At 42.9% G+C, this 22,026-nt stretch overlaps 2 protein-coding genes across 2 annotated transcripts in view; one reads left to right on the top strand and one right to left on the bottom strand.

The window, feature by feature from the left end:
- The window catches only part of LOC309702412 (protein NLRC3-like), a 33,409-nt gene extending 14,754 nt beyond the window's left edge, over positions 1-18,655 (top strand). Inside the window, exons 7-10 of the mRNA XM_082527130.1 lie at positions 2,004-2,177; positions 10,164-10,337; positions 15,989-16,035; positions 16,184-18,655. Coding sequence (XP_082383256.1) covers positions 2,004-2,177; positions 10,164-10,337; positions 15,989-16,035; positions 16,184-16,734 — 946 coding nt within the window. The 3' untranslated portion in view covers positions 16,735-18,655. The remainder of the gene's footprint in view (positions 1-2,003; positions 2,178-10,163; positions 10,338-15,988; positions 16,036-16,183) is intronic.
- Positions 1-22,026, bottom strand: part of LOC309703011 (uncharacterized protein) — a gene marked incomplete at its 3' end in the record, with an annotated part of 348,344 nt that overhangs the window by 320,778 nt on the left and 5,540 nt on the right. The window lies entirely within an intron of this gene.

The raw sequence follows: 22,026 nt of genomic DNA on the forward strand, positions 1-22,026 counted from the left end.
AAGTCTGGTTCTACTCTTTGTAGAACTTCTGATCCCTGATCCTCTGAGTCTGACTCAGTAGATAATGCAGAGTTCTGAGCTGATGTGGGTGAGAGGACTCAGGCAGCCTGACAGAGTTGATGTCCAGGTCTTCCCTGCTTGTCCTGATACACATAAACATGAGTATCCTTGCAGGTCAGATCTCATCAGTCACACCTGGTAGTGCAGCTCTCCTCTAGATTGTAGTGCTTGTAAAACTAGGATGATTTTAGGAGCCTGGACCGCAGATCTAAGGGAAGATATGACTTGGAAAGACTAAACCAACCTATTAGAGGTGTTCGCACTAACATAGATAAATACTCAGATTTACACCTTTAGTGTCTCACAAAGGGTTGAAAAGTGAATGTGCACAGAGAGGTTGGTGGTGAGACGGGCACTTCCAGCACTGTAGATGTGATCCAGCTCAGTGTTCATGGAAATAATCTGGAGAGCAGGATTCCTTGATGAATGTCACATCTTCTTAAAGTTATAATCCACAGGGAAAACTGTGAAACTGTCGATCTGATATCTACTCAACCAATCAGGTGTTTACATGCCCTTCACTGATCTTCAGCCCCACCTTATTATCAGTTTCTCTCTCTTTTACATCTGAATGATCTTCACTTCACATTTCAGTCAGTTCAGATTTCATTAGCACGTTCACTTTAGCATAATCCATTTTAATCCAAACACCTTTCTCTTTAAACTCTGTTTGTCAGTCACAGTATATCCAGTACAATCCTCTTTTTCACTGCGTCACACACATTCAGAGATCAGAGTGTCCTGTGTGTGCTCTCATTCACTCACACTCACTCTCATATGGCTGAAGTCTGTTTGTACACAGGCTAATCTGGGACTCTCCACCATTTGACCTTAGAAATAAAGAAGCTTCTTGGATGAGAGGTGAAACGTCTTCAAGAAACTTAAAGATGTCCAGATGCCTTTTTTCTAAGCTCTTTAGATGACTGCGAACCTTCACAAACGCCTCATCAGTGGGACTCTCAGAGCTACCAGCCCTTTGCTACAATCACAAAGCTCTTCATTGAAATCAATGATATCAAAAATGGAATTAAATGAGTCCAAGTCTTCTGCTGATTCAGCATCACATTCATCTTTGCTCCTTGTTCTGCATCTCCACCATGGACTTCATTCCTTTCCAAGCCAGCCTTGAGTGTCCTTTATTCAACCTATGCTCTGCTTTACTTTTAGACCTGATTTTAGCTGCTTTATCTCTCTTTCAACAAGTTTCTGTGCCTCGATCTTTTTCTTCTCTCCCTCATAACAAGACAGCTTCTTCTGACTGAGAAGATGTTTGAATGATTTACTAATCCAGAGCTGATTTTGGGGGAAAATAGTTCCTGTTTTCAAAGTAATCCCCATTTTTCCCAGAAAGAAATGTAAGTAGAAATAAATGATCTAAGTGAGAACATGAGCCTTTAAAAAGGCTCTACTGAGGCTGCTGCCAGTGGTCAAAGCCTCCAACAAAGCTCTGTAAGTACATATGTGATCATAGCTTTGGTTTTTAAATGTTTATTCTAGTTAACACAGATCAGGTGGGAACAACTCAAATAAAATATCAAAACTATTAAGTGGTCATCGGTACTCAGGTTGTTCAATACTGAATACACTGGAGCACAAATTGTCCACATTTCTGAAATATTTCTGGGTGTAACTGTCACCAAAGTGCCATCTAGACCTGGCCTGTGGTTGTTATCTAAGTGATAATCATCAATTCTAACAAAATGAATACAAAATAAAGACATTTGACACATTCTGTTGATATCAAAAGCACACTGAACAATTCAGTGTTGTTTTACTGCTGTTCTCTCTTCACTTCTTCTCCTCTGATTCTCTCCACATGTTGCTCTGCATCAGTGCTCAGTTTCCTGACAAAACAAGATTAAATATTGCTAAATATAATAGTATCTCATTACACTTCAACATAAGTGTTTTATTTTTGTAATTGTTTATCTGTTATTTTTCAGACTGAGTCACTGTGACCTGTCAGAGAGAAGCTGTGAAGCTCTGTCCTCAGGTCTCAGCTCTCAGACGTCTAATCTGAGACAGCTGGACCTGAGTAACATTAACCTGAAGGATTCAGGCGTGAAGCTTCTGTCTGAAGGACTGAAGAGTCCACACTGTACACTGGAAACTCTCAGGTGAGATCAAGCATTTTTCTTTCATCGACAGAATTAGCAGATTAATAATAAGGCAGTCCTCTAATAAGAGGAGAAGTGGAGGTGTTTTGAAGGGCAACATACTCTTATGTTAACAAGACAGGAAGTAGTTCCTGGGAACTGCTTCCTTTGTTATTGTCTAAGTAGAAACATGATGGTGAAACAGTGATGAGTTTGCAGAGGTGAATCCACACAACACAACAATGCTGTTGCGTGCTGAAAGCAGACTTCTCACAGATTCTGAGGCTGCAGGTTTCATCACTGTCCAACCAAAATTCACTGAACCAGCAGTAAATGAACGTCCAGAACTACGCTTCATGTTTAAAAAACAGATGATCAGGGGGATTTGTGTTTACATCTTTTTTGTGTAATCTGTTCACCTGCTGTTTTAGCTGTTTGGTGGTTGTTGAGATGGTTTTGTGAACTTTTAGCTGAGATTCTGACGTTTCTGTAGATACCACACATGTCTAATTACTTTGTACAGCATGAATGGCCATAACGAGGTTTTTAACAGTAAGAAAAGTTGTAAAACTTCAGAAAATATAGTTAAAAGTCCAAAACCTTCCACGTCTGGTGGCTTGTGGTAAGGAGCAGATCAAACGAGTAAAGAATTACGTTATAATTATAAATGGCTTCAACAGCACATTCAGGTCTGTGAGACTCATTCAGACACTGAGCCGTGGCTCTGTGCTACATGCACATATTTCTGCATCTCTGCCATTCAGACACACTTTATATATAGTTTATTTTATGTAGTATTCAATACTGAACTGTACATTTAGTCTTTTTAAAGGCAGCAAGTTTTATTCAGTGTTTTCATAAAAGCCTTATTTCTATCCATTTACTGCTATTAGGAAGAACACGTGAGGTTTAAGACCTGGACCAGTTTGAAACCTTTTGTCCTCCACAATGGAAAATGGGTGGAAATAAAAATGGGTCTCACTTTAGCCAGCTCCTAATTTTATCAGTTCTGCTCTCAGCGTCTCCTGTATATCTCCTGTATAAATGTTGCACTCAGCTTTGTGGTCTCCAATATCACTGAAATGCAGCCAGATGCTGCTCATTTTGCCTTTTCACTCTTTCCTGACACGCTTGCATTTCAGTACAGCTCCCATTTCTCTGTGTACTGGTCTCTACCACTACCCTTGCTGTCTATGGGACATGTCTTCTTTCACATAATGGTATGATCCCAGTCTGTCTCTTAAAGTGTTTGGCCACATGGTTTGCTCATCAGAATAAAATCTCAGCCGTGCTCACATTGATTATCAGCAAGCCTGAAAATTCATCAATATTTGACATATGAAATTATGTCAAGGGCTGGATTTGGCCCACGGGCCATATGTTTGACACCCCTGGTTTACACAGTTTGGTATTCAATGTACAAGTGAGTTAGCTCTCAGCTAACTAGCAGACAAGCTAAGTGCTGGGACTGCGTCTGTCTAACAAGAGCGTCAGACACTCAGACTGGTTTCCTCTGTGGATGATGATGTGTTCTCACACTGATCCTTCATGCTGATGCTGCCATCCACCCACTGCTCCTGGATTCCTCATCATCATCTCCATCAGCCCTCACAATACTCCACCTTCTTCAGCTTCATGTTCAGCAGCCTGGATGGACAGTAATTCTTTCCATGGGTTATGGTGGGACATTGAGAGCTGAAGTCAAACAGCAGTGGGAATGAAAGACTGATTCATTTCTATTTAGTCTTGTGATGTGCAGCTTTGTTCAGAGCATTAAGGCCCAGCAAAGATTACTGAGGTCATAGAGTCCTGATGAAACCTGTGTGCTTATAGAAACTGAGATCAGATGAACCAGAATAGAAGGACATTAAAATGAAGTGTCAGCTACACAAAGGCAAAGCTATTCAGTTGTTGCTGTGAGTTATTTAAATGGAGGATGGAGTCAGACTTTAAGCTGCTGGACTCAGTCACTATATCCTGTTGTCCTCATAGAAACTGGACACACAGACTCACCTGTGACACAGTGACACAGTGTGGGCTACACACACATTAGAAAGTGGATCAGTCACACTTGTGCAATCATTTGTTGTGCTGGGAAACCATGAACACTTTGAATCACATTAATGGCTTTGTTACAGCAACATTCAATCATGAGTTCAAAAGTAGTGCATTGTGTACTTATTTTAATAGTACTGCAGTGTGAGAAGTGCAACATTCAGTGTGCAGAAACAGATCAGGTGCTTTCTAACAGCAGTGTTCCCTTTAACACAGCAGCAGTTCAAATATTTCTGTCAGTCTGAGCTGAAACATGAATCTAATCAAATATCAAATCAAAGTTCTTTGCCTCTGCCAGGACGTTAACATTTGATCTAGTTTTTTACAAAGTTCCCTCAGCGTCCAGAGCCACCAACATACCTTTGATCAACAGCAAGTGAACATTTATAAATGTGTGTTTGCAGAACAGGAAGCAGCAGAACTATTGTTCTGTTATCAGGCAGCAGCACAAACGCTCATCAGCTCATTTACTGTGCAGGACTTTGAGTGTGTGAAGTGTGTGTTTGTGCTGGATTTCCTTTGGAGCAATGGCGTGTCCAGCGGGGTGGCCTGGGGGGGCACAGGCCACCCCCCAAACCAGACTGGCCACCCCAGGTGCCACCCCAAAGGCAAAACAATAAAATTCAATCAAATATCAAATGTCCGATTATGTTTTCACGGTGACGCTCAGATATCCGAGTGTAAGTGAATGCAGCATCGCTTCTGCGCTATGCGCATCACGTTAGCAAAGGTAGGAGAGCCAAGCGCGAAAGATGGCACTGCAGGAAACAATTTTTCGGTGAAAGAAAATGAGGACAGAATAAATGTCCCGGTAAGTAATATCAAGTTTGTTGAGTTTAGTAAACTTCGGTGAAATTAGAATACCAAGGAAAAAATAACACTTAAAGAATTATTGCAGCCGTGGAATATTTCAGACAGTATGCTACTGAGGGCAGCTAACATAAGAGTTATGAGTTATAAGATATAATCTAAGTCGTAACATTGCTGTATGGAGCTGCAGATTTGGTTGCAGGTTAACATAGCTGGACTGGCCATCGGGCATATCCCCAGTGACTTATTTTTTTATTTTTTTTTGTAATGGCATGAACAATGAGAGGTGGTGGATTGGCCAGATGCAGGTCGATGTGTAGAAATAACTCCGTTGTTTGGTGGTGGCTATGACGGGGCTTCCACAGAGGCAACAGGTGGATGAGGGAAGGGGAGGCAGGAGGAGAGACCCGAAGCAGCCGCCAGTCCGAGTGTCAGGTGAACTGAACTTCAGGTAAGAAGTTATGACCTGCAGTCTATCTGGGTCAGATATAAACTAAGTTTAGGTGGAGTTTATTTTCATGTTGCTGACTTTTTACTGTCAGTTGCAATAACTCATACTGCGTTCTAGCCAGTTTGACGGAGTTTTTATACAGCTGGGTGGGTGCTATGATGTTACTGATAGTGAACTTTATTTTATTCATAAGGTTAGTTAGTAGAGTTGCCAACGGCTCCTTAAAAAAATGGAATGGTCCCTCAATCAGAGAAAATATTACACGTTTCGTATTGAGCTGAGAAGAGACGCAGTTTGTCCCGAACTTCAGCTAGAATGGAAAAAGACACAAAGCTGGATTTATTCTGTCGTTACGCTGCACAGCTGCCTCTTCTCTCATTCTCTCCCCCTCCCTCTCCTGTTGCTACTTCAATCATGAAACTGATCAATGATCAGCTGATCGGCTTTTCTCTCTTGTTTGTTTATCGCCCACTTTGCGCCAGAAAGAGGAAACCAGCGGATATTGCGCTAAACAACAGCAGCACATTTAAGCTTGATCAGCTGTTGTTAGAATGTATTTAATATTAATTTCTAGTATCAGCTGATGTTTGCTGGAGCCACAGCTGTAAAGCTGCTGGTCATGATGTCTGTTTAGATATGTGGTGAGAGGGAAACATGAAGATGAAACCAGGAGATGTCCTTACTGAATCATCAGAGCTGAACAGGTGATGGAGAAACAGGTTTACCTTTTAGTTCACATGAATGAGTTGAAGGGAAGTTATGAACTGTTTCTGAGAGACAAATAACACCAGGATCCTTTTTTATGTAGCTGACAGCTGGTAACTGTGCAGGGGCGGGTCTAGGAAAGTTTTGCCAGGGGGCCAGGTAGGGCATTAACAGGGAAAGGTGGGCACAAAGAAATACTTTTCTTTCTTATTCTCATTTAAAATACCTAGTTTTTATTAAATAATTATCTAAATCTTACAACCAAAGTTTTTATCTGACGTAAAATGTATAGAAATCATACATATACCAACAAGACTGTACATCACTGTCACAACAGCATTTGTTTTCATTCAAAGTCTTTATGGCTTTACTACCTGGTGGGTCGGTCTGTAGTCAAAATGCCCGATTTTTTGTCCCAGTCCAGCCCTGCAGGTTAATACTGGTAGTGTCACCATGCCAGCTGACTGTATTTTATCATCAGCCAGTGTTGTTCTTTATCAATATTACCAAAGTTTACCATAAGGCAGCATAGAAAGTATTTACTTGCTTTCAGGTTTCATTCAAATGTTAGTCTTTTCAGTTGTTTCCCCACTTTTTTCCTGTTTCAAAATCAAACACCAGTTTGTGAGAAGATTATCTTCTTTTTTTAACAGGCAGATAAAGTTTTGCATTGGCATTGGCTAATTTGTCAATTGTTTGTTACAAATGTTCGTATTTTAATTTTCAAAAATGTTTTTGCCCAAAACATATGTGCACTATATGTCAGTAAAAATACTATGCAAATATTGCTGTCCTTGACTGCTGAGTAAACACTGACAAAGCACTGATTGTATCTCTTGTACTTTATCAACGCAGTATCTAAAAACTTTGCACCGTAGTGGTTAAAATCTCATTCTAATAAGAGTTAAAAGTGCATTTGGTTATTAGGTTTATAGGATTATTGAATTATGGTTAAGGGTTGGTAGAATTTTTTTTTTAAACATTATCTGCCAATTAAATCTGCCACCCTTCTCCAAATCTGTGCCCCTACCTGGCCCCCCCAACAAAAATTTTCTAGACACGCCACTGCTTTGGAGAATCTCAGTCAGAAACAAAACAAAGAAAAACTCTTTCAATAGTCCAGGTTGAGTTGACAACATGAACTGCATTTATCTTCCTCTGACTTGACATGTTCTTCCTCCTCTGCACCGAGCCAGCTGCTAGGACTCACAAGCTCATTGACATTTTCTGATGATAAAGAAACTCTCTTCTTCTGCACAATATGAGCAGCAACAGAGAAGAAGCTTTCACAGGTACAGATGTTGCAGCTGTGGCCAAGTACATGTGCTGCATGTTGGAGCAGCACTCTAATGGACAGGCCTCTGTACTGATGGTGGGCTCTGCTCTGTATCCACCACTCTGTTCTCAGCTGAGTCTTCCTCCTGTTCACAATCACACTCTGATCAAGCATGTTCATGTTGTAACCCCGTGGCTTTCGTAGTCTCTCCTTTTTCTACAGCTCATGTGTTCTTCTTGTGACGCTGCGTCTTTTTTTTTTTTTTTGCCTGTCCCATTTGGTTCTTTAGCCATCAGAATTGTTGTCTGAAGACCAACAAGGATACCCAATGGATTTACTTTGCCAAATGGATCTTCGTGGCATTGCCGTATTGGTCCATTTGGTCGATCTTTGTTTTTATTATTTATTATATTTTATTTTCAGATGTTACAGACGGGACAGACATGAGTGAGAGATAGGAAAGGGAGAAAGAAAGAGGAAGGAAAGGAAAAACAGAAGGGGAGAGGGACAGTGAGAAAGGGGGGAGAAAAAAAAATCTCCTGGATCACCTGTTGAGAGAAGAATAGAAGACAAAAAAAACAAAAAAAACAAAGCAACATACTAAACACAACACCATCGCATTAATCTAGCTAAGTGTAAACAGCAGTAAATACTAAATATTCAATGTTGTTGTGCAGCACGCAGGACAGATGTGCTTCGAAGTAGTAGCCAAGAAAGGTGTAATTTAAGTCTACGAGCAGTGAACACCCGTGTGCATACCTGTGTGGATCAGCATGCTTGTATTCCAAAGGTTTCTCCATGTAACGATCTGCTAGGGAGTGTGGGGGGGCCACAGCCCCGTCCTCCAGGGTATGAAGCAGGTATGGAGGAGATCAAAACTCCAGACATCCAGAGGCCCCCAGAACACAAGAGACCATGGAAAACCAACAGAGGGGCAGCCGCGCCACTGTCCCAGCAAGAGCTGAGGAGAGTCCCAGATGAGGGTTCACTCAGCAGCCGCGGAGCAGAAGCCAGGGGGAGTTGCAGTGACGCGCCCGTGAGCTCCGCCGGCAGCCAGCTGTGCCTGAGTGACCGAGCCCCAGGCCGAGAGGCCGGGGGCACCCCACCTCCGAAGTGGTCCGAGCGAGCCCCAGGTTCCAGGCCCCGATAAGCGGCCGCCAAGGAGTGAGCTGGTGTGTACCTGGACGGTGCGTCTTGAGGCTCATACATGCCGTCATTTGTTGATCCTAAGAACGTTCCTCAGACCGACTTCTTCAACAACAGATAACTTTAGTTGTATCAACACTGCCTCCTGGAACAGTTTAAAATGAACATGTCAAAGATCTGCACCTGTCTCCATGTTTCTGTCCCCGCCCCTTTCTTTCTGTCCTGGGTCATGTGAGCGCTGCAGTAGTATTAGGCCCACCCTCAATGCTCCCATTGGCTGAGATGCATAATGACGCCCATTTCAAGCCAGCACTGATCAACATCCCTCCTGTGACCCATGGCTTTTATATTCAGAGCCAGTGAGCACTTTCACAATAATCATGATTTTAAAAACTGTGATTAAAATAATTGCTGATGTTAATCAGTTAATGAGTTAACGAGATTATAACAGGTTAAGTTGCCCTAATAATTAGACTTTGATGACAAACTGATGTGATCTCCATGTTTCCTTTGTTGGACTGTGGGCGAGTGTCAGAACTGAATGTACTGAGTAACATGTAGAGTTTAAACGTGTCAGTTCCAGTTTTAGAGCTCTAAAGTGCAGCTATCATGTTAGGAATATGTTAGGAATAGACAGGAACACTGAGCACACTGAGGTCAAATCTTTATTTTACCACTCGCTGCATTCTTGATGTTCATGAATTCAGCAGGTTCATGATTGTCTGCAGCATTAATCTCATATTTCCATTAAAGTGTTGAATTTGACTGTTTGATGTTCTTTATGATCTCTGGCACCAGTTCATCTGTAGGCTGAGCTCAGTCCATCCATTTAGTGAAATGATGTTTAAAGGTCTCCTTGTTCTGTGAGCGTGCACAGATCCTGAAGCAGAAAGCCTGGGTTACAGAGAAATGATCATCACTGTGATGATGCTCATCATCTCTGACTGGGATTTGAGGTTTTGTCAAAGCAGCAAAGAAAGCCTGGCTATGTTGGACTGGGTGTGGAAGCAGCTCCCAGTTTGAGTTCAGGAGACAGACACCCTCTCTACTTTGAAGATCAGCTTCAAACTTTCCTTTTTGATAAAGCTTATAGTTCGAGCTGGATCAGGTGACCCTGAACCATCCCTTAGTTATGCTGCTATAGGCTCAGGCTGTTGGTGGACTTCCCATGATGCTCTGCTTTCTTCTCCCCACTTTTCACTCCTGATGCTTTTATATGTCACTACTGCGTGTCCTTAACTTTTGTCTCTCTGTTTTGTTCTTGTCTCTCTGAGCTCATCTCTTCTCTTTCCCCTCACCCTGCAACCAGTCATGGTAGATGCTCCTCCTGGAGCCTGTTTTCACTGGGAGGATCTTTGTGTCAAAGGGAGTTCTTCTTCCCACCATCACCAAGTGCTGCTCACAGTGGAGGCGGTTACCTTACACTGTTAAACAGCTTCAGATGACTGTTGTTGTCTGTTGGGTATTGTCACTTATAAATAAAGTTACAATGGATGGATAGATGTTATTGTGACAAAGAGAAAACAACTGTTGACAGATAGATTGTTGTTTTGTGTGTCTGCAGTCTGTCAGGCTGTCTGATCACAGAGGAAGGCTGTACTTCTCTGGCCTCAGCTCTGAGCTCCAACCCCTCCCACCTGAGAGAGCTGGACCTGAGCTACAATCATCCAGGTCCCTCAGGAATGAAGCTGCTATCGGCTGGACTGAAGGATCCAGGCTGGAGACTGGACACTCTCAGGTATGGAGAGAAAATCTGATAGAGGAGGAAGAGCTGGAAACATTTCCTGTGTCTTTCACTCACTTCCTGTTTGTTTCCTGCAGATGACACATGAACAATCACACATGCAGGAATATTTTCAGGGACAGACACACTAGTCTAGCTGGAAAGTTCATGGATATTTATGTAGGGGTCTCCAAGGAGTCTGTTTGCAGGAACATTTAGGTCACAGGTGTACCTGATATAGATACCAGTGTACCTAATAAAGTGTCAGCTAACATTTGGAAATGGAAGCTTAAATAATGACAAGCTCTACATTCACAGCTGAATTCACAATAAATTTGTTCTCAAGTGCACATTTTTCTGTTATTGTTCTCAAACAACAGAATGAGAATGAAATATTGATTCTAACAGGGCCCACAAACAGCATTAGCTTAGCAGCATTAGCTCATCAGAGTTTCTATCATGGTCACACAAATCCTTAGCAGAGAAAAGTGGCCTACTTAGAAATAGCTGCTCAAGTTGTATAAAGAAAGGGAAAACAGTATTAGCATTAGCACATAATGCTAATTCACGTCAAATTAGCATTAGTTAATAATGGCAGCCTACTTAGCATTAACTGCTCACTAATATAATGCTAATTCACATCAAATTAGAATTAGCTGCTCACATTGTTAAAAGGGAAGGGAAAACAATATTAGCATTAGCTGCTAATAATTATTCACCTAATTATAGTTAGCCCCTAATGGCAGCCTAGTTAGCATTAACTCCTGACATCGTTATAATGCAGGGGAAAAGGGTTACCATTATCAGATAATGCTAATTTACATCAAATTAACAATAGTTAATAATGGTAGACTTCGTATCATTAGCTGCTGTCATTCTTACAAAGCAAAGGAAAACAATATGAGCATTAGCTGCTAATGCTTTTTCATCTAAAATTAGCATTAGCCACTAATGGCAGCCTACTTAGCATTAACGCCTCACTAATATAATGCTAATTCACGTCAAATTAGCATTAGCTGCTAGCATCAGCCTACCTAGCACTAGCTGTTCACATTGTTAAAAGGGAAGAGAAAACGATATTAGCATTAGCTACTAATAATTATGCACCCCTAATTAGAATTAGCCGCCAATGGCAGTATACTTAGCATTAACTCCTCACATTGTTATAATGTAAAGGAAAAGAATTAGCATTATCTAATAATGTTGACCTTTGCCCACTGGAAAAGTTCAGAACTAAAGATTTAGGAGTGTTTCTCGATAGCTCTTTCTCATTTGAGAAACAAATGAATTCTGTTATTAAAACCAGCTGTAAGGTTTATATTGTTGATTGTCATTTATGCTTAGAAATATTTACTCATATATGCTTAGAGTTGTATAATCGATTGCATGATGATAGAGGTTTGATCCGTAGTAGTCTGTAAAGACTCTGTGTACCTTCCAGAGTGCTCTGGCATGCACACACCACTTGGGGCCATGAGAGAGGTCGTACCCTCTCTTACTGATTTATGGTGTAGGACAGGGGTCTCAAACTCTATTTAGCTGGGGGCCGCTGCAGGCAGAGTCTGGGTGAGGCTGGGCCGCATTAGGTTTTCCACAAGAAAGGCATGGTTAAAAAATTCCAATCTTCTCAAATCTCTTTTTTTTTTTTTTTTAACACAAAATATGAAAAATAAATAAACAAATTAAGAATTAATAAGAAAATAAATCAATCTGTAATACATAAATAAAATAATAATAAGATATTTTTAGTCAGTGAACTTGTGTTTTTTTCAGTCTTCTATATCTGCTGTATTTAGATTGAAATGTCTGTATTAACAGTTCTATAACCTTCTTCTGAACATGAATGGAACACTGGAGAAAATGAACTGTTCTTCTGAACATGGCTTCTCTTGCTTACTCCTTGCTGCTAGAGACCTGGCAGCGTTTCCTCTCGCATAGCCGAGCCAGATTTGGCCTGAGGGAGGAAGCAGTTGCGACCCTCAGTATGTCTTGAAGATGATCATCTATAAGTCTGGACCTGTACTTGGACTTATTGAAGTTCAAAGTGGAGAAGAGCTTTTGGCACAAGTATGTGCTACCAAAAAGGCACATGGTCCGCTTGAACATTCGGGAAAGCCGAGGGAAACTAGGGCTCAATTCTCTCAAAAATTGTCCAAGCTTGTCTGCTTTTCCACTCACCTCCCTGAACTTTGCTTTGAGTTCAGAGTTGCACTGCAGCTCAATGAGCTCCATTTGAAGCACAGAAGGGGCATCTTGCACATCAAAGGAGAAGGGGCCCGCAAAAATGTGAAAGGTGGCTCTGTGTGTCTTGAAGTCAGCAAATCTGTGATCAAATTCCTCCTGTAGCCTCAAAATGACATCAACATACTCGTCAGCACTGAATGGTGTGCCTGCATCCACGAGTGCCTTGCATGCTGGGAAATGGCAAAGGTTTGTCTGAGAGAGCTGAGCTTTCCAGAGCGCCGGTTTTGTGGAGAATGCTCTCACGTTGTCATAGGCAGCACTGACAAGTTGCCCCTGGCCTTGTAACGTCTTGTTCAGTACATTAAGCTCATGTGTCATATCAACAAGAAAAGCTAAGTCCATGAGCCATTTGGGATCAGTTAGCACAGGAACACTAACTCCATCCTTCTCCATGAAGGCTTCACTTCTGCTCTCAACTCAAAAAGTCTCTTTAATACATTTCCCCTGCTGAGCCAACGTACCTCAGTGAAGTCGAGCACATCCCCATATTCTGACTCCATTTCCTCTAAAAAAGCACAGAACCTTCGGTGCTTTAAGCCCCTGGATCTGATTTGGTTGATGCATTTCACAACAATAGACATCACATTGTCAAACTTCAGGCATTTGCTGCAAAGGACCTGCTGATGGATGATGCAGTGCAGAGCAATGGCCTCCTCCACGCCTTCCTCTTCCAGTTTGTTTTGTCCCACCAGTCCATTTTTCCTCCCTGTCATTGATGGCGCTCCATCTGTTGTTATTCCAACAAACCTCTTCCATGGCAAACCAACATTCTCAATGGCATCACACAGCTTGTAAATATCTGCTGAGCGGTGGTCTGGCCATGCATTGGAATTACTGTGAGCAGCTCCTCCATCACTTCAAAGCTGTCATCAACACCACGGACATACATTGGGAGCTGGGCAGTGTCGGTGATGTCTGTGGTCTCATCAAGAGCGACTGAGTATACACTGAAACATTTGGCTTTCTCACACAGTTGGTCATAAATGTCACTTGACAGGTCAGAAATGCGATCTGCTGCGGTGTTGGCAGAAAGGCTGATGTTGCTAAACTGACCTTTCTTTCCCGGACAGACTATATTTGCAGCCTGCAATATGCACTTTTAGACAAATCCACCTTCTGTGAATGGCTTCCCTGCTTTAGCAATCATCTCACTAACCACGTGACTCCGACTGCTGCATTATTCTCTTTGGTTGCTTTCTTGGAGAAATCTTGCTGCTCAGTAGATCTGTTTTAAGACTGGCAACCCGGTTCGCTCTCTCGTCTCCCTGGTATTTTGCATCCAGCTCAGCATGTCTAGTTGTGTAATGACGTTTCAAATTGTATTCCTTGTGCAGCGCAACTTTCTCTGTGCAAATAAGACAGGTCGGGGTGCCCCTGTGCTCAACAAAGAAATATTGCATTTCCCACTTTTCCTGAAATTGTCGGTGCTCATCACCAACCTTTCTCTTCACCGCAGGCTTTGAAAAAGACATGTTTGGGGCTATGTGACATTTATAATTCTACTTGGTGTCACTGTCGCATTGAAGTTTCAATCAAGCGTTTAGCCGACGGACGGGGAACGTCTCAACGCGTAGAGAACGTCATTTCTGCTTCTTTTTCTTGCAACCGTAGCACGGCGATCGGCAGATAAAAAGCCGGTAGCAGTCTCCTTTGTTTTTACGCTCGATGTTCATGTCTTTCATGACGACACGAACACCGTGGCGTTTGCAGATGGTAGAAAGTGCAGGGATAGCGAGCGCAAAAAGGGCGACTGCTCACGGCGCCGGGCTGTTGTTACAGGAGAAAGAAGCGGAAATGACACCGTGACATATAACAAATAACATCAGCTGTTTCTGATGTTAGTTGTTTTGACTGCTTTTACATTATGTTGAAATATATGTAATGTTCATGTTTGCTGCAATGCAAACGCAGTGATGCAAATAAAAACATGGAGCCACAAATTACGGTGCGACCCTATAATTAGTCCGGGTTACCGGGGACTGTTGTTGCCGATGAACAGGTGTCGCTATGTGACTGCAGACTAAATTGGGCTGCATTGAGTTCGTTACTTTTCTTTTATCCCGCCGCCTACGCATCACTGTGAGAGTTAATATGAGATCTCTCTCTGTGGAAAAATAACTTTAAATCCCACTGACGTGTGTATAAATCTATATACGTATAATGTCCCGCTGGGCAGCAACTTAAAAAAACAACTTTTTTTGAAGTGTTGTGAACGCAGCGCGCTGGGGCAAATGTCGGCGTTTGCCCAATAGAAAGGAGGAAGCCAGCCAGGCACAGGAAAGAAAGAAACACTCCAGGGCAACGCTGCTGGAACTTTGACTCATTGAGAAATGTTTCCCTGCTTGCATCAAGCCCGGCTGGTGTCCCCTGAGATCCATATCCCACCCTGATTGGTGGGTTAATTCAGCTCCGCCCACAACACTGTAAAGTGTCATACATTATCAAACTAACATTACATTTTCATGTTAAGGTGGGGCCAAAAACTATCGTCCTGCGGGCCGCAATTGGCCCGCGGGCCACGAGTTTGAGACCCCTGATGTAGGAGGACACCTACTCTGTGTCTGGTTAAGTATAAGAGCCCTTTGTTAGGGGGACCGCTGGACTCTTAGCACCAGCTTTGGGGTCACAGGGTCACATCTGGAACGAACACACACACACACACACACACACACACACACAGACACACACACTATGCACAGACTGGTACTCTTTGTTCATACCTGTGTAAGACGTCATAATGAACTTGTGCATATTCATGTAAGCTCAATAAAGAGCAGTGTTACGAGGGAGCAGACGAGAGCGACTGAGGTCAAGTGAAGGAACGGCGCTGTCACAGTTCTCTCCCTCATCAATTGTCTGGTTCCAGCGGTGGGTCTGTGCTAGACGACCCATCACCAGCTTTTTCCACTGGTTACCAGTACGTGGTAGAATCCACTTCCAGATCTGGTTGTCTTTAAATCTGTGAATGGATTGGCTCCATCTTATCTCTCTTTAACAAAAGAATCCAAGTGGAGCCCTCAGGTCTGCAGCTAAGCAGCTTCTGACCAGAACTAGACGTAAAAACAGAGGTGAGCTTTATCGATGGCTGCAGCCAAACTCTGGAACAGTCGCCCTTCACATCAGGTCGTCACCAACACTGGACATTTTTAAAAGCCGGTTGGAAACACATTTGTACTCTGTAGCTTTCAATCCTGACCAGTCTTTATAGTCATTACTGTGTATGTTTCCTATTTTCTCTCTACTCTGTGCAGCACTTTGGCTCAAGCTGTTTTTAAATGTGCTGATAAATAAATGTAGATTTCTTTGAATAAAACAGTGGAGCCGAGCTTTGAGCTCAGTGTGTAACAGTGTGTGTGTGAGAGCCATGTAATGTCCATGTGTGCATGCTGACTGTGCTGCTCTGACCCCCCTCCTCCTTTCAGGGTGGAGCCTGCTGGAGTCCGATGGTTGAGACCAGGTCTGAGGAAGTGTAAGTGTGTTTTTAATGGGATTCATGAAAACAAAGCAGCACACATTCAACCATCTTCATCATGTCAGGAGTCATCATCAAAGTGTCAATCAATGAACAGATGATGGATCAATAACTGCAGCTGGATTGTGTTTGTTCTCTCCATCAGATTCCTGTCAACTCACAATCAACACAAACACAGTGCACACAAAGCTCCAACTGTCTGACAACAACAGGAAGGTGACACATGTGGAGGAGGTTCAGTCATATCCTGATCATCCAGACAGATTTGATGTTCATCCTCAGCTGCTGTGTAGAAATGGTCTGACTGGTCGCTGTTACTGGGAGGTCGAGTGGAGAGGAAGCGTTTATATATCAGTGAGTTACAGAAGCATCAGAAGGAAAGGAGGCAGTGTGTTTGGTGTTGACTGTGTGTTTGCACGCAATGATCAGTCCTGGAGTCTGAGCTGCTCTGATGATGGTCCTTGTTATGTCAGGCACAATAACAGCTACACATCCATCTCCTCCTCCTCCTCCTCCTCCTCCTCTGTCTCTAACAGAGCAGCAGTGTATGTGGACTGTCCTGCTGGCACTCTGTCCTTCTACAGAGTCTCCTCTGACACTCTGATCCACCTCCACACCTTCAACACCACATTCACTCAAACTCTTTATCCTGGGTTTAGAGTCTGGTCTCCTGGTTCCTCAGTGTCCCTGTGCTGAGTGGAGTGTAAAGAGTGTCTCCTGTTACAGAAACACTCTGACTGTTGAACAGATAGTTCAGTCTGTACATGTCTGTCTCTTTCACTCACAAACACGTTTTCAGATTCATGGATTCAATCAGTTGATGTTTGAAACTCTTCTAAATGATTCCTTGTAAACTTCTTCAGTCACAAACAAACAGGAAGTGATGTCACATGTGTTCCTGTCCACACAGCAGAATGAGTCTATTGCTGACAGTGATGTACAAACAGAGTGAGCATTTCTGAGGCCCAAAATAAACTGAGTAGTTCACTGAATGAACAATGGACTGTGAGCTCAGTTCCTTCATCATTAGTATGGATTATATATGTATATGTATTATATTAGTATCATATATATCAGGTGCTGCTGCTTTCAGTCATTGTGCAAATGTGCTGTTTGTAAGCTTGTAAAGCTGCAGTCAGCTGAGACTGAAGAAGTCACCTGATCAGTGAGCAAACGTTTCTGAAAACGTCCAGATGAACAGAATCAACCTTTTGGGATCAGCCAGCAATGCAGCATCATTGTTGTTCAGCTTCAGAGGTTTGCAGGAATGAACTGATGACCAGAAACAGCTGCAAAGTCCAAGAAAATACCAGCTGGAGTTCAGCTGCATTTGAAGAAGTCAAAGAAAAGTAAGGATGGCAAAGGGCGACGTTTTCTTCCAAAGAGCTGCAAACATGGTCGACGCCTCATTAGAAGAATCATCTGGACATTTGTGAGGAACTCTAACCAAGAAAGCAACGTCACACAGATCCAACAGACAGTTTCCATGACTGCAAGTGTTGAGTGGAAAAATGCTACATTGCATTATTGCATCCTCTCACCACAGGAGGCGCTGTTGGCACCACTGATTGCTGATCAGCTGTTCTCTGATGATCTGATTGATACTGTGAATAACGGGACTCACTGAACTCTGTGACACAGTGAAGATTACAGAGTTTAACTTCACCCTTTAAGACTGACCACAGAACCAAGTCCGCCAGAGCTTTTGTTATATTTTTACATGCTGTGGAGCCATTTGTGGGAGCATTTCAAGTTGCTATACATCAATACAACTGTTATAGCCCTAATTTTAATAATATGTATGCATTAAGTCCATAGTAACTACATAAACTGCAAAAAAAACCTCTGCTCATCCATCTCTGTGTGTATCAGGATACATTTGGTTCATAATACACAGAAAAATCAGAGTTATTACCTGTAATAAATGTGAAAGATTCCTGCAGTGATAACCAGGCAGGACTGAAACACATCCAAGCTGTCACCACGGTAACAGCACCGCCCATCCACAGGTGAGGGGAGGAGCAAAAAGAGGGACTTTGACCATTTTATACTAAAAACACTCAACTAATGTTTCTAATATGAAACAAATAAGCCCACATTAATGTGAGCGTTTATTAAATAATAATAATGATGATTTCCTCCTGATCTCATTTCCACAGCAGAGAAAACTGTGGTGTATATTGAGGTGGAGGGTGTGGTCTGTGGCTCAGGTGTAGAGTGAGGGTGGGGTGCACCACAGCAGCATGCTGGGACTGCTGAGGGTGGAGGAGGGAGTGATGATGACATCAGAGCTGCAGCACAGAGACCAGTGAACACACAGTCTGTTCATCTTTGCATAGATACAATATACAGCACAATATTGAATGACAGACACGCTGTGGGAGCTTCCACAGATACACTGACGTCAGCATCCAGAGTCCTCCTGCTGCTCCCCCCTCAGAGCCCCGTGATCAGCACCAACACATTCAGTTAGATGACAGAGTCCAGCTGCAGCTAGAATCAGCTCCCCTCTGTGAACAACAGCACAGCGTCAGTGTTTCACACTCAGTGAAAGGAGGAAACAGCAGAAGAACACCATGTGTGCTACGTTTCCCAGGACACACTACAAACTGCACAAATACAGAGCAGCACGTGGAAGGACCTGGAGCTGCATTTACAGAGCTGCAGACAGCGTGATGTCCTGTATGGACAGGTGGAAGGAAGCAAGTCCTCAGCTGGAACACTCGTGTTTGTCCACAGACAGGAAACACAGCAGGAAACTTCCTCACAGAAGTGCAGCTCATGGATAACACACTTCCTGTCAGTCAGAATGAGGCTGCAGCCAAACACAGAAAGGTGTTTTTGTCCAGATGAGCCCAGAGAAGAAACACGAGTGTTCACAGACATCAGAAGCTCAGAGAGGTGAAACATGAGGTTGGAGTCCTCGTCAGCATCCAGAAGAGCTGCTGTGAAACCCTGAGTACTCATGACAGACTCTGATGGCACAAACACATCATGATTCAAACAGAAAGACAAACATGGAGCTCCTGATCCTCCTGCATGAGAACAAGCTGACATGAGCGCTGTGTCTGAGAGTGTCTCCCTGTCACAGTGACAATAACACAGCTGCTGCTCACAGTCATTAAACTGACCTGAGGTCAGCTGTGCTCCTTACATATGAACCATGTGACCTCACATCAGTGCTGTGGATGACTGTAGTCATAGAAGAGTAGAGCTGTAGCAGGTGGTGTGAGGAGGAGGTGGTGTATTCTAGTTAACGCAGTACTGAAACACTCCAGCAGAGGGCGCTGTTAAGTCCTTATTGTAACACAGTTACTGTGTGCAGTTAGACTTCATACATAATCTGCACTTATTTCCATCAGACATGCTGTCAGGAAATGATTGGTTTCTATTGATTCTACTTCCTGTTGACTCGTTTGATGACAGTGAAACAATCACAGCTGATTGTGTGATGATGTAAACTGTCACTGTTACATTCAGTGTGTGTGACATAATGTTAGTGCAGGCTGATAACAGCCTGGTTCTGTTAGAAACACATGAACGTGTCCATAGATCAGTGTGTGTTTAACATGAGAGCTTCAGCCCTGCTGATGTGTTAAATAAAGACATGCAGGAAAACTGATGAGACTCTGAAATAACTCTTTATATTTATAATGTAACTCTGCATCAAAAGAACAACAAAGGATCCCAGACAGGTTTCTGTGAACAAAGACCATTCTGATGTTTCTGTGTTTCTAACACTTTGACATTATTAGTAAACAGACTGCAGTGAGCAGCATTTATAAAGAGCTTCTATATAAAGATATGACAGCTGTTTGACAAGTTTATCACTCTGTGTTTGGACCTGATCAGTCCAGCTGTTTACTTGAAACATGTTCATTTACCTGTTCTGTTATATTCATGTTCTTGTCTCTGTTGAAAACACATTTTAATGTCCCTCAGATTTTTCTCCCAGATGAATAAATATAAAAATGACACAAACTGACTGCAGCTACTTTTTGTCCTTTCTGTCAAAAACCTTCATGTGACTCATGAGAGACACGTTTCAGCTGTTTGTGACAGATCAGAGGCCAACAAGTCATTTATAACACTTTCCATCATTGTTTAAAGTTCTCAGTGTTTCTGTGTTGCTGCGTATAGGATCTCCCAGCATCATCACTGTGCTGTCCAATCATTGTGTGCGAGGTTACCCTTATAGTGCGATGTGTGTTTGCACAAAGAGAAGCATGTGTGTCAAATATAAATAAGCACAGAACAGAAACAGCTGCTCGTTTCTTCTGTTTAGAGTCAAGTTAGTGTTTTGTGTCTTTGTTTGAGGCCTGATGTCGAGCAGAGGTGTGTGTAACTGCACTGGTCTGTTATATGTGTGAAGTGTGTGCTTCTCTTCAGCATCATCTTTGTCACTGCTGATTCCTTTGTGTCATCATGTGTTGAGAAGAGAGAACAGTTATAACGGAGGAGCAAAAGGAAGCCCTGAAATCTGCATCAACAAGGAAGTGTTGGCTCACCAGTGATCCCAGCAGAGCCACTGGTTTGGCTCCAGTTGTTCTAGATTCAATGATGTTGTTGCTACAGATACATGTCAGCATCTTTATTGAATTTTATATGAAGCAGAAATGGTGTCATTAGGAGAAGAAGAGGAGAACAAGTCCGGCGAGGAGGCAGCAGCTCTTAAAGATGAAACAGCAGCTCAGCCCTGAGCTCAGAGAGCTGCACATGAAAAAGCTCCTCAAGCAGATCCTGTCAGAGGTTTGTCATCAACAGGAGGAACTGTTCACATCATAGGATGAAGATGCTGTCAGCTGGATGAAGAAGGTTATTTAATGCAAACGTTCACACTGAAGTCAAATTGTTGTCGTGTTGAACAGATTCATGTACTGATCGTCTCCAGAATGTTAGAAGAGCTTCAATGAATCATTAGAAACAACTTACAGCTGCACAGCTGTGTCAAACACATCTGTGTGTCATTGTGGGATTGTTGTGTTTCTACATGTGACACACGTCTAAAACATGCACACAATCTGAACACAAACAGGGACTCATGTGTTCCCACAGCCAGATGCTGAGAGCCATTTCCTTGTAGTCCTGTGTCTACATACATGAACCATTAGATGTTATTGGAATGATTGTCAGCTCTGATAGTTTCATGTGTGTTTAGCTGGACGCTGTTTGATCCTCGACATGTTTAAAGGTGTCCAGTCCTGAGACACTGGGGCTGGAAACAGCTGTGATGTCATTGGACTGTCACACAGACAGAAGTGCATGAAGTGAGCAGCCGAGGAGCCGCTGATGTTTTGGATTCAACAGCATTTGAAAGGTCGACAAAGACACATTTGCACACAGAAAGCTGAATCTGTCATATGCCACAGTGAACTCACTGTTCAGTGTTTTTCAGGAAGCTTCTTAACTGCCTCTGCTGCCAAACAAGCAGCTGATGTCCTTGAGAAGAAGCTGAAGAAGTCTTCAACAACAAATACAGGATACCAAAATACCAAAAAGTTCTACTTTGGTTTCATCTGACCACATGACATTCTCCCAATCCTCTGCTGTATCATCCATGTGCTCTCTGGCAAACTTCAGACGGGCCTGGACATGCACTGGCTTCAGCAGCAGAACACGTCTGGCACTGCGGGATTTGATTCCCTGCCGTTGTAGTGTGTTACTGATGGTGACCTTTGTTACTTTGGTCCCAGCTCTCTGCAGGTCATTCACCAGGTCCCGTGTGGTTCTGGGATCTTTGCTCACCGTTCTCATGATCATTTTGACCCCACGGGATGAGATCTTGCGTGGAACCCCAGATCGAGGGAGATTATCAGTGGTCTTGTATGTCTTCCATTTTCTGATGATTGCTCCCACAGTTGATTTCTTCACACCAAGCTGCTTGCCTATTGTAGATTCACTCTTCCCAGTCTGGTGCAGGTCTACAATACTTTTCCTGGTGTCCTTCGAAAGCTCTTTGGTCTTGGCCATGGCGGAGTTTGGAGTCTG

The sequence above is a fragment of the Aulonocara stuartgranti genome (assembly GCF_965226115.1).
Source record: "Aulonocara stuartgranti genome assembly, chromosome: 3".
NCBI lineage: Eukaryota > Metazoa > Chordata > Actinopteri > Cichliformes > Cichlidae > Aulonocara > Aulonocara stuartgranti.